Source organism: Hipposideros armiger, unplaced genomic scaffold, assembly GCF_001890085.2.
Source record: "Hipposideros armiger isolate ML-2016 unplaced genomic scaffold, ASM189008v1 scaffold_254, whole genome shotgun sequence".
NCBI classification, from domain to species: domain Eukaryota; kingdom Metazoa; phylum Chordata; class Mammalia; order Chiroptera; family Hipposideridae; genus Hipposideros; species Hipposideros armiger.
In genome coordinates, this window is record NW_017731604.1 from 105620 (window position 1) to 118355 (window position 12736).

General features: G+C 42.5%; 1 protein-coding gene and 1 long non-coding RNA gene across 3 annotated transcripts; one reads left to right on the top strand and one right to left on the bottom strand.

Annotated features, from left to right (window-relative positions):
* Window positions 1–1796: 1796 nt before the first annotated feature.
* LOC109390061 (uncharacterized) lies at window positions 1797–6927 on the top strand. Its single transcript, XR_002125494.1, has 2 exons — window positions 1797–2663; window positions 2875–6927. It is a non-coding gene; the product is annotated as an uncharacterized LOC109390061 (long non-coding RNA).
* Window positions 6928–7879: 952 nt separating this feature from the next.
* On the bottom strand, window positions 7880–12730 carry LOC109390091 (probable G-protein coupled receptor 83). Of its 2 annotated transcripts, none has more exons than XM_019656141.1 (4): window positions 12085–12730; window positions 11359–11484; window positions 10082–10215; window positions 7880–9660 (listed from the first exon to the last, which is right to left on the bottom strand). In XM_019656141.1, the coding sequence occupies exons 1-4, from the start codon at window positions 12508–12510 to the stop codon at window positions 9015–9017; spliced, it is 1332 nt and encodes a 443-aa protein (XP_019511686.1). In that variant the 5' UTR covers window positions 12511–12730; the 3' UTR covers window positions 7880–9014. The 2 variants fall into 2 exon arrangements, with proteins under 2 accessions (XP_019511686.1, XP_019511685.1); XM_019656140.1 differs by having other exon boundaries at window positions 7880–9666.
* Between the last annotated feature and the right edge of the window lie 6 nt (window positions 12731–12736).

Here is a 12736-nt window from a genome sequence, read left to right on the forward strand (position 1 = left end):
CTAGGTCCCATGGACTCCAATAGTGTTTCAAGAAAGAGTGCAATGTGGCAGGGGTTGGCTCCTCTCAAACAAAGTGCCTCAGGCAGTGCTAAAGTTGGGTGGGGTGGGGTCCTTGCTGAGTCAGCAGAGTGGAGCAGTAGAGCTCACCAGGCCAATCAGATTCAGATTTGGCCTGTGGGGATGGGCTCAACATAGGCGCCCACCTGGTGGCTGCATGGGAGAAGGACCCCTTACTGGGAAAATGCTGACTGTCCTCTGGTCCTTTCCCCAAAGCCACACACTTCAGTGTGCCCTCCATCTGCCTCTAAGGTCCCCTGAGTCACAGTCCCTCCACTGGAGCCCAAGGTGAGTACCTGTGAGCGTGGGAGTCTGTGCGCAGGCCATTTAAGAGAATGTCTGGATTTCCCACAACCTTCTGTCCCACCCAAATAGTTGGAATCCCTACTTCTTTTCACAGCCATGTTGTGGGCACCAGTACTCCGGGCTGGGGAGCCTGGTGTAGAGGGCTGGTGTCCCTCGCTCTTCCAGGGGGAAACTCCAAGGCTGAGATATCCCTCATGATTCTCAACTGCAACAGGGAGGTTTGGAGCCCATTCTGTGTCTCTGCCCCTCCTACCAGTCTCAATGTGGTTCTTCTTTAAATTTTTAATTGTAGGACTTCTGTTCAGCTATTCTTCAGATGTTTCTCCAGGTTGATTGTTCTATAACTTAGTTGTAATTTTAATGTGTTCATGGAAGGACGCAGGTACAGTGTTTATCTATTCTGTCATCTTGGATCTTGCAAAATAACTTTCTGATGCATGTGACATAGTGGGGGTACTTATAGTTGGGCAACATTTATAAGATAAATATACATTTGCCCAGGAGGAGGCTCTTATATAGCAGGTATTACCATAATGACCTTCAAGCAAAGACAAGTCAGAAGCTAGGAAATTGGAAGCTTAAGCAAGGTTACTGTAAGGAGGTTCAGTCTTGGACTTCTCAGATACTGTATGAATTTGGAAGTCCTGGGAATAGGTTAGTGTGGAAGCTGGAAACAATGGGATCTAAGATTGGGAATTTGTTAACCTCTGTTTATGCTTTTTGAATACAACACATGTATTTCCCAATTGTTCTCCTTTAACACACCAGAGAAAAACTGAGTTTTACAAAAGACTTTACTGAGTTTTAAAGAGTCAGAGCATACAAAGGGCATAGAGCACTTCTGGGGGCCAGGATGATTGTTGTAGTAATTCAAGCAAAAGATGCTTAAAGGAATGGTAAATTCAGGGTGTCAGCTTTAAGCCACTTGGTTAGCTACTCATCCCTGTTTGGAAATTCTCCTACTTGGTTTAAACCTTGGAATTTTTAGATTTGGTTTTATTGCATGAGGCATCTTTCCTCCTTTGGGAACTCTAGACTTGACCTCACCCATTCTGGGAGTCTGTTTCTCTTCCCATTACAGTCCTAACATAGTTTTCTATTTACCAAACCAGAAGGTAGAGACTTGACTTCCTAGTGTTCTCATGGGCAAACTATTTGTCTTCTTTGCTAACCAGGAAGCTTTACCAAGGTAGAGATATAAGGATTTGCTTTTATGTTATACATCCACTCCTACTTCAATATTACATGTTGAGCACATAGAAAAGTTTTCAATTAATGTTGACTTAACTTATGACAACTACTGAGGATCACAAATAACCGCTGATGAAATATCCACCCACCCCCAACCAGATCCTCTCATATAAGAAGAGCTTGGAAGTGCTTTAAACAAATATTTTTATTTAGTGTGTATGAATACATATATATTCTAATCTACTCCCACTTCCCATACTCCCACCCACTACAATATCCCCTACCCTACGGTCCCTCCCATCCCCAATCCAGAATCTAGAATCAAACATTACATGAGGGTACAGAGGAATAGGAACATTAGTAGAGCATATTTAAAGCAACAATAACAAGAAAATAAGTATTGCAGTTATCCTTGCTGGGAACCCAAAACAATGTCTATTGTCCTGTTGTAACAGGATAAGATTTCCCTCATTCCCCTTTGTCAGGATGTCCCATTGCAACTTGTCAGTATCTCTGAAGGGAACTTTATTTCCTGTGCCATTTAAACACCGCTGCTGCAGCTTGCATACAGAGAACGTGGCAAACTCAGTCTTCTTCCTTGGGAGTCTTCAGTCCCACACAGCCCACACCACCACTTGGTTTACACCATGTAGCTAGTGTAGGATTGAGTGTGCACAAACACCCAGGATATTTCTATCATTTCACTGAGCATGCTCACAAGGACAAATCAGTGGCAAATGTTGAAAAGCTGAAAGTCATTAAGGTATCATCAAGTTCAGATTCGAACCATGGGGGGCCAAGAGGCACTGCTCAGGCACATGTTGGAATAGAAAATAAACTTCACTAACTACCTTATAAAGTCTAAGGGATCATTTATTTTCTTTGTTTATGGGTTATTTTTATTTTATTTGCATTAAAATTTTTATTTCATTGAGTGTTTTTTTTATACTAAACTTTCATACTTGAGTTCCAAGTTACAGGTACAAAGGCCTTGACAAAATAATCTCTTGTCTAATGCAATAAAAAGGGTATTCAGTTTCCCAACTGTTAATGAAGGTTTTATACCACTTTGAATCAGTGTTTTGAGTGGGAAACCCTCTAGAGCAGCGGTTCTCAACCTTTCACAGGGGTTGCCTAAGACCATCGGAAAACACATATTTTCCGATGGTCTTAGGAACTGAGACACCGCTCCTCTATCCGTCTCCAGGCCCACATGCAGATACGCCCACATACGAGTACCCGGCGACCCCTGTGAAAGGGTCGTTCAACCCCCAAAGGGGTCGTGACCCATAGGTTGAGAACCGCTGCTCTAGAGCAAAGTTCTTGTGGGCCAGCTAGATCTGTATCTCTCTCCTGGATATCTTCTAAGATAGTTCTATAAAAATAGTTAAACCAAGGCAACTTTATTTCTAGTAAGACGTAATCTCTCTCTGTCTCTGTCTCTGTCTCTGTCTCTGTCTCTCTCTCTCTCTCTCTCTCTCACACACACACACACACACACACACACACATTAGCTAGATTCACTCCTGATGAAATACCTAGTAAAATCTGTAAATTGTAAATGTTGTTACTACATTTCAACTACCCTGGTTAACATAAATCTATTTACATAAATCTAAATGTGGGCACTTCCTTCAGAATATGTACCTATTATGTTAAGAAACTTACTTCAAGCTAAAATCTATACTTTTTCCTTGGTACCCACTTTGGGCATCCTGATAAGGCTATTTCAACTTCAGCATCAAGTTTTCCCTAGGATACAAAAAGGCTCCTGTCCAAGCTGCAGAGCAACAACAGTTGATCCAGTGCTTTGCAGTTTTCAGAGTATATCCCCATTCACCTGCATATTTACAAATAAAATCTGCAATCTTAACCAGACCCCTTGGTAGTCTTTAGTTTTTCAATGTGGGGGAATACATTGACAACAAACACATTGAAAAACACTGAAAGGTCTTACTTTGAGAATCACAAAGTCATCATAACATATAAGATAGTTATATTATTGTTACAAAGGAAGGGAGTTTGAACTAGACACAGAAAACTCTCTGAACAAGAGTTATCAGAATAAACAACTTCATCCCCACTCTCAAACTGTCCAGACTGGGTCCATCTCCTTTCATTTCTTACATGGCCCCAAGGACAACAGTGTTCATCAATGAGGCTTTGCCTCATAGTTTAGAAATGTTGACAGCCTTCAGCAATGGCAAAGTAGCAAGCAGATGGTCCTCATTTGTAATTATGGTTCCAGGTAGTCACTTGCTGATATTAAGGCATGAACCTTTCCTGGAGCAAAGCTACCTATTAAACCAGGTCATGGAGAAGTGAACACCCAAGCTTAAAAAAATTCCTCAAAATGTAGGGAAAGGAATTTTAGCCTTCTGTTGTCCTTCTTACATTCTTTGTGCTAACAAGGGACTGAGCCCAAAAGTCTCAATGTCTTGATGAATTCTCAGGTGTAATATAAAATTACGATTTTATATGTAATGTTTAAAATAAAATGGCATTTTAAAAAAAAGTCCTTTTCTGGCATGAATCAACAAGATTTTTTTATGTTAAGGGTTTCTTGAAGCTGTGTGTGTATCATTTTGTGTTTGTGTATATGTTTATGTTCTTCTGTGTGTGTGTAATTATCTCTGCATGAATTGTTTATGCTCATGTGCATTCAAGTTGCTACTCCTTTGAAGGTTTGTTTTTAAGATTAAGTGGATTTTCTTTACAATAATAAATATACAATTGGTATTGTTATACCCATTTGCTAGTAAGACACTGGCCATGTTACAATGCCAGAGAAGTGAGTGATACACATATTTTAATAAATTATGGTCAGCATCTGCAACAATGTACAAAATAGTCATCTAATCACCCCAAGAAATGATGATTGTTTTGAAAAAATCACAGAGTTCATTCATTCAAACAGATAATTGACTGAAATAATGACTAAAAATAAAATTTAGATTTGAAATATGCATTATGAAAAGACCTGGTTATGTTTGTTTTAAAATACAGTAAATCTGTGTGTGCATTTTTCTGTATGTGTGTAAGTTTGTATATGTGGGGGGTGTTTATGTGTGTTCACACATGTGTGGATGTGTGTGTGTGTTTGCATATTTGTGTGAGTATGTATGCATGTGTGTGTGTGTTTGTGTGTGTGTGAGAGATAGATAGATAGATAGATAGATAGAGAGAGAGCATACAAAGATACCTTAACTACAGGAGGGGAGGGAATTCTCAATGAAAGAGGCCTTCAGCTCAACACCTAGGAGTGAATCTACATTACACATATACAAGTGAGTAACATATAAGATTGATTACTAGCATCCCAGATATATGTGTCAGGGGATAAATACCCCTAATCCAACCTGTCCCAATGAGGCATGACATTGGACCAGCTGCATTTAGATTTTACTCTCATCAAATCATTTTTTAAAATGTCCTGGGTTGGACCAAGATACAGTTTGTTGGCATTGGACAAAGGCTGGCATATGCATTTGCATGTGTGAAAGGGGAGAATTTGGCAACTTCTCCCATCCACCACTTTTGTAACTCTCTTTGTTCAAATATACATTTCAAAAATGGTGTCTTTCTGACAAGAAGGTGACTGCTAACACACTACCAGTAGGTAATACACTTTAAACTGTTTCTCCAGAAGTGAAAATGAATTTTGCAAGGCTATTCAAAGAACAGTTTTGTTAGGTCTTCCAGATGGCTGATAACCCATGTTCAGAAAAAGGCTGGCCAGGGTGAGTGGTGCAGTCTGTGTAAACAGACACACATGGGGTTTTGAACCTGTGTGCCCATAGTTCTTTAGCACCACACTCAAACTCACAGAGCTAAATGGCTGCACATGGATTAGAGCCTAAGACCTAGAGCTCATTAGCACCATGTTCCAACCAAATTAGTGCCCCCAGCCAGAAACTACTTACAATGGTAGCACCCTCAGACTTAATTGGGTGCTGAGTTAAAAATAGTTGCTGCTGAAAAAAAATCTAAGCAATACCCACAAAAAACTGAAACTACCAAGAGGCCCGCTTCTTCAACATCTTGTGTATCAGCAAAGCTGCTGGGTAGACAAACGTCTGTGAGTATGAAGTGGAGGAAGCAGCAGACATTGAAGCTGGATCATCTGTCAAGCATGGAACATTCCAGTTCTCCAGCCTTACTGGGGGGCGGGGATGTGGTCTGATTCTTTGGAGGACAAAGGTGAGAGTAGGGAGGGGGTTTTCCTGGGAATGAGAGAACATTAGGTGAACATACTATAGCACAATAGTCATTTAAATTACAATGATAGCCCTTTTATCTGAATTTCTCTTAATTCTAAGCAGGTAAAAGAGCATATCAGAGCAAGGTATAATTCCTCCAAGAAACACTGGGTACCTAGGGGCAATTCCATTCTGCCCTCTGCTTATGGGGAGGCAAAGTACTAGACAGTCATTCTGATTGTCCTGCGATGTATCCATCCTGCCAAAAGGAAAATGAGAAGGACAGCTGTCTGTCAGTTAGTTCAAAAAAATGATAAGGGTTTACATAAGGAGGGAGAAAAAGATATCAGCCGAGCTCACCAGTCACAAAGACTACAATCTCAAAAACAGCTGAAGCTGAAAGGTGATGATAGGTGGATGTGCAATTTACAGTGGTGGCACCAGCAGATGTTGTCATCTAGTTAGTCCAGGACTTCTCTAAATATTTAGTCTTATACTTGTATGAATATAGTTTTTTTTTAACTTTTGGTGGTGAGTGTAGGAAGGGAGGGGAGATAAAGGCTTCATTCATGAAAGTGAAAATAGAAAGAAACAGAGCTTAAACTATAGCTCTTTCTCCTCAAATTCTTCTTGATCTAAAAAAAGGGATGCAATACTCTAGCAAGTATGGAAAATTTCCATAGATACCTGGACTTCAAAAAAAATCCACATTTTGCTGTCACCAAGTGGGATGAGACAAGCCAGAAGCTAAACTCCAGTTAATCTGCTTTATGCCTCTGGCTTGCCCTTTTCCTGAGGAAACGCAAGGATGCAAAGGACTTTGAAAACATCCTGTTAAAAAGAAAATGATTAAGATAGGAGAAGCAAGAGAAATTCATTGAGGAGAAATAGATAGAAGCAGAAGCACACATACACTCTCACAAGATTATGATAACCTGTTTTTAAAACTGCTTAAAGCCAGTGGGGTACAGGAGTCACTATGAAGTTCACAGCAAATGCAGCAACAAAAGTATGAAGCCAGTTATCTGGGCCTGGGACTTTCAAGAGAATCTCCAGAGTTATACTGTGGTGATAAAAGTCTGTTGTTGTTGTTGTTGCTGCTGTTGTTTTGAAGTTATGTTGCTTCTGTGGGGGTATGACTATGAGAAAGGGAGAGGGAGGGGGAAATGAGCAATAGCTAAAATGCTACAGAATAGAAAGAGTTAAAACAAACAAACACATGAGTGGCTATAGAAGAAACATTCCTGAACTGGGTACAATTTCTCCAAAGAAAACTGGGTCATGATCTTGAGGGTCACTGCATGGTACTCACTTCCCAGCAGACACAGGGCGTATGGCCTAAGTTTGGACAATTTCCTCCACAATCCTGGGATGAGTCAGTCACCCTATCCTCCAGGAGGACATAATGGGCAGTCACATTCTGATAGTTAGAATTGTATGAGAAAGAGAACTATAGAAGAGAAAAATGTAATCAGTAGCCAGCACTCAATACAGAGGCCTATGGAGCAGTGCAGAGACTGCAAAATTTATATCCACAGGCTGCAGCTCAGGAGCTTCCAAGATCCCCAGGCTTCCACTGGATGAGAGAAGTGTGAATTCTGAAGAGAAGAGAGGAATATGGGAGGGAATTGATGAACAATAGCTAAAATACAATGGAAAAGCAATAGTTTACACTACACATCAGAGTTCAAAGAAATAAAGGATGGACAGATAGATAATGGAGGAGGAAAGAAGAAAGAAGGAAGAAATAGAGACAGAGTGGTGCTAAAGAAGAAAGAGACTTGGGAGAAATGAGGAAGCTGGATAAAGAAGAGGAGGGGCAATGAGTGGGACAAGGAGAGGTAAAGAGGAGAAAAGGGAAGATAATTGGGGGAAGGTGAAAGGAGTGAAGGGGAGGGGAGGAAAAGGATAAGAAGAAGTAGAGAGGAGGTGGGAAGAAAGGATGGAGGGGAACAAAGGTGACATGAAAAGAGGATGAGAGGAAGTGAGGAATTTGTAGGAGGAGGAAGAGGAAGAGGAAGGGGAAGAGAATGGTGGTACAGAGAAAGTAGAGGAGGAGAAGGTGAAGGGGGAAAGAGAGAGATGGGAAGAGAGGGAAAGAAGGGGAGCAAGGAGGAGATGAAAAGGGGTAAAGAGAGGGTGTGAGGAAGGGAACCAAGAGAAGGAGGGGAGGAAGCTGAGGAGGAAGAGAAAAAAATCCTACCTCATCTTGGCATCATCTTGACACACACAAGCTATACCCTTCAATGTGCCTTAATAACATTGTCTCCTCATGAAAGGCAATAGCAGGAGAAAGATGAGATCATTACTTCCTCCTCATCTCTCCTGCTGAATTGAAATCCTCATAGACTAGAGAACTGGAAACAATTAAATTAACAGTGAACACATTACACGTTCTCTTTTTTCCAGAAAAAGAAAGGCGAAACTAGATAGTGCAAGTTTACATAAGACAAAGTATTATGTTAAATGTAGGGTCAAGAAACAGGGAGAATTTTTTGATTTTGCAGCGTTAACTTGGGCACTTAAATTGTCACCATATTTAAAGGGAAGTTGTCATCAAAGTGTATTTGCAATCTGGAAAAATATCCCAGGTGATGTGGGTTGAGCCATTTAACTGCCTTGTCTTTTCCTGTAAGATAGCTCATTCTCATTCTGCCATAAGGAGATAAGATATGACTACTTGCATTTATAGGAAGCTCTAAGTTCCCAGAGAACCCGATTAAGTTTCAGGAACTATACATTTCTTTTCTGGCATTTCCTGGAAAAGTATTGGACATGATATGGACATTGACCTCTTGTCCATCTAAATAAAATACAAATAAGAATCTCTGGTGGCTCTTGCAGCTCCTGAGACAATGACTATGATGTCAGAAGACAAGTGTCATGGCCAGGTGGACACACAAAGAATGGTGAGGGGAACAGTCTCCAGAATCAGAGATGAAACACAGGAGACTCCAAGCCAGAGTGCAACTTTCCTTTGAGTGATGTAGAAACATCTCTGATGAACCTGGAAATCTAATATCTTCAGTTTACTCACTATTGGGAGAAAGAAAACAAGTAGGAATAGGGAACATAAGAAAAGACAGACAGAAGGAAATGAAAGAGCAAGTGAGACATGGTGGCTCACATAGCCCCCATTCCTCAAGTTCCAACCCCTCCCTCCACTCCCCCCACCATGAAAAATGAATGAAACCTAATTATTTTGGTCCCACCCTATATCAGAGATTTTGAGGATGGATAATCTATCGCGGTCTGGGCAGCTTAAACTCTAGGCACTGGTGGGTAGAGAAAGGAGGTTTCCACCTCTGGGGATGGAGGGGGACTGGGTAGCTCATCGAAATCTTTGAATCGTGGGAATTTGGGCACTCCAGCATTGGGATCCACCCAAGCAGGGTGGTGAGTGGGTGAGACAGAGCTCAGCTGGCGGTGCTCCCTTCTCAGGCGGCTGATTCCATCTAGCAGCATCTTCTGGATTTCCATGATGACTTTCTGAACTTCAATCTGGAAGCTATCACTGAGCCAGCAATAGATGTAAGGATTATAGCATGAGCTGCTAATTGCCAGCCAGTGGAGGAAGAAGTAGAGACCATTGTGGCTTGAGATGGATTCACTGGATAGCAGCACCAGGTAGAGGTTGAGAGGAAGCCAGCAGATAGTATAGACAAGCACCACCATCATCAGCATCTTCAGGGTTTGCTTCTTCTTCCCACGCTGACAGATGTAGGTGTGAATGTTGATATCATCAACAGCATTATGGATCCACAGCTTCTTGGCAACATGACCGTAAACGACCATCAGCACCATCAAAGGCAAGATGAAGAAGAGCAAAAAGGTGCTCAGGTCAAGGTATTTCCATGTGGATTTTGAAGTATATGAGAAACTGGGGACACAGATAGTTTCATCAGTTCTGTTTCTAGGTTATAAGGGAGACAGAAAAGAGAAATATTAACTTAATTTTCCTTTTCCCTGAGACTCACATCCAGGTATCATATAGCAGTTAGGCCTTAAGGAAGAGACATATTTACTATTTGTGTCTGTGTTAGGCCTGAAGATTAGAGTTATAAAGCAGGGAGCTTCAGGGTTCACCTATTCCAGAACTTTAATGTGACATATGGAGAAACAATAGCCTTCAAACAGAAAGTAATATGTTTAACAACCCCCTGCCATGAGAGTTCTTGGGTACTTTTAATAAGTTTCAGTTTAGAGAAATTTATTTTTGTACCCATGTTTTGAAATTCCAGCCCCTATCCCATTCTTATTATTCCATGAGACTTCAAAGGTCTCAGGTTGCTGGAATCCAAACACTGGCCATCCTGTGTTCCTCTTACCCAATCTCCACTTGGTAAAGCTTTTGGTAAATGGCGTGTGGCAAAGCGGCACAGGTGCTCACAATCCAGATGACAATGATGCAAACATTGCCTTGCATTGGAGTAATTCGGGACTTCAGAGGATATAGCATCACCTGGAAGAAAAGGACCCCAGCCCAATTCAATAAATCAAATTAGGGTTAATTATTAGTCATTCATCAACTGACATTATTTTCAAAGGTGTAAAGATTTGGTAGGTGCGTGAGTAATGTGCTTTGGGTACTAGTTCAGTTGACAGATGAATGGCATTTTGTTTTATGAAAGAGCAAAGTTGGTTAGTGTAGAGAGAAACATTTCAACGGGAAGATGGGAATCCAAGCGGACTGATTTCAAAAGTTTCTGTCTCTGAATAAGGAGTTCAGTGGAAAAGAGGATGCATGTCCAAAAGTGTGACTTATTTTTTCTTTATCATATATGGCTGGATAAGCACTCTACATCCCTCCATCTTTTCTCCCACTTGGTTCCCTTCATGCCCTTTTCCCTTCTCCCTTCTCCCTACATCCCCTCCCATCTTGATCCCTCCATGGTCACTATTTCCTTCCTCCCTCCCTTCTCCTTCCTTCCCTTCTTCCATCTCATCTCCCATCTTCCTCTATCTCTTATTACCTAGATTTCTCCATGGCCCTTTCCATCTGGTTCCAGCCACAGCCCCTTCAAATCTTCATCTATATCCCTCCCATCTCACTTGCTTTCTGGTTCCCTCCCAACTAATTAACAATGTAACCCCTCCCAGGTTTTCACCCTCTGCCCCACCTCCTTCCATTTAAGTCACTTCCATCCCTCCTCCCAACTCCTTCCTCAAGTCTCTCCATGCCTTCCCACTTCATTTGCTCAGCTGTCACTCACAGACTTTAAGCCCACCTCCCAGACTCAACCCACCACAGCTCTGAAGCCACACCCTCCTCTGACTCATCTTTCCCTCTTTATTCCCTTAGCTGATCCTGCAACGCAGCAAATAAAAAATGTTTTCCAAAGGAGAGGGAGGACACTTTTTATCATCTGCTTATTGCCGCATTTGTTTCCATAGTACCATATCAAAGATGATGGTAATTTTATTACATAAGATTTGATATGGTGAAGGTCTGTATTTCACCATTTTGCAATTAGGCATATATAGTCACATACATTCTCTCAAGGAACTCAAATAACATTTTAGATTGTGTTCTTGGCTGCTTCCATCTATCTAGAATAGGAACCTACCCCTTTGCAAGACCCGAAGAGCCCTGGGAAACACATACCCGATGTAGGTCCAGAGATATAGCAGCCATGGTCATCACAGTTACATAGGCACAAGAGTACTGAGCAAAATGACTGAGGTGGCATGTCATCTTCCCAAACACCAAGGAATTACACAAATAGCGCACCTGTGGAAGAAAGGGCATGGTGAGGCACAAGGACTCAGCCCTGGGTTTTCCCCTCTTACAAGCTCAAAAACATAAGTAGAAGCAGTGCTTCACCAAACTGCTAACATTATTGTCTCAAGAAGCAAAGAAACATTTTCACCTTGCATTTCTCATGCCCTTCCTATCTTTCCCCACACAAACAGCCCAGCTTGAAGACACAGACCCCAAATCACAAAAACTGTTAGCCACTTTTCATTCTAAACACTGCGTTTAAAAGATGGGGGAACTGAAGCTAGGTCTTTATGACAAAGCTCACATGTCAGTCTAAAGCTCACCTGCAACAGGTCCCTGATGCCTCCCTGGGCAACCTAAGTCTCAGCTTCTGCCAAGGCGGAAGATTAATTCAGCAACACAAACACAATCGTGCCCGTACCCCCACCCCCAAGTTCTAAAACCGTTTACACCATCTTTCAGCCATTCCTGTCTCTGCGCACTTTCCAAATCAACCCAACCTGATTCAGCGCTCCTTCCCACTGCCAGCTCTCTCTGTTGCAAGTGCACGGTTGTGTTACTGATCTCATGGCCTGAGCCCCAAATCCCCCTCCTCAGCGCCCAGCTTACCATGGTGAAGGGAGAGCTGAGAAAAGCCAGCATCATGTTGGTCACGGAGATGTTGACGACAAAGAGGCCGGTGGCAGTGTGCACCCTCTTGTACTTCATAATCACATGGTTTAATACCCAATTGCCTAGTATGGCAGCAAATACCACTACGGTGTACCCTATTACTAGCCAGAACTGTACCCGCTCATCCTGGGACACCATATCCGAAGCCATGGGACCTGACGTGTCAGCCAGGTTGCCCATGTTGGAGATATGCTCAGGCAGCTTATGGATCATGGAGAGCACACTACCGCGGCCTGAGCTACCAACCGCGGACGCGGCATTAGAAATAGCCTGCAGCACCTGGGAGGCGGAGGAGGTGATCAGGTCATCAAACCCGCTCGGCACGCTCAGAGCTTCGGGGGTGAGCTCGTCCCCATAGCCCATGGTGTTGGGATTCGGTAAAGCCCCTTGGGGCGATTCTGTTGTCACGGCGTCCAGCTTGACGTCTGTGGAGAAACTCAAGGTCCCTAAACTACCGGGCCAGGAAGCGCAGGGGGAAGAGAGAGGGAGGGGTGGGGGGGGTCTTCACTGAGCGCTAGGCGACCGCTGCTCAGCGTCCTGAAGCTCTGAGCAGAGAATGCACTCTCTCAGGTATGGGGGCAGAGGGTGG

Bases quoted from the DNA above. Each gene is read 5' to 3' on its own strand.
- LOC109390091 (XM_019656140.1), bottom strand. From the start codon at position 12,510: ATGGGCTATGGGGACGAGCTCACCCCCGAAGCTCTGAGCGTGCCGAGC. The intron at 10,216-11,358 runs GTATGTGTTTCC...CTTTTCTTCCAG, and splicing joins TATCTCTGGACCTACATCGG to GTGATGCTATATCCTCTGAA. The intron at 9,667-10,081 runs GTAAGAGGAACA...CTTATAACCTAG, and splicing joins CTTTACCAAGTGGAGATTGG to AAACAGAACTGATGAAACTA.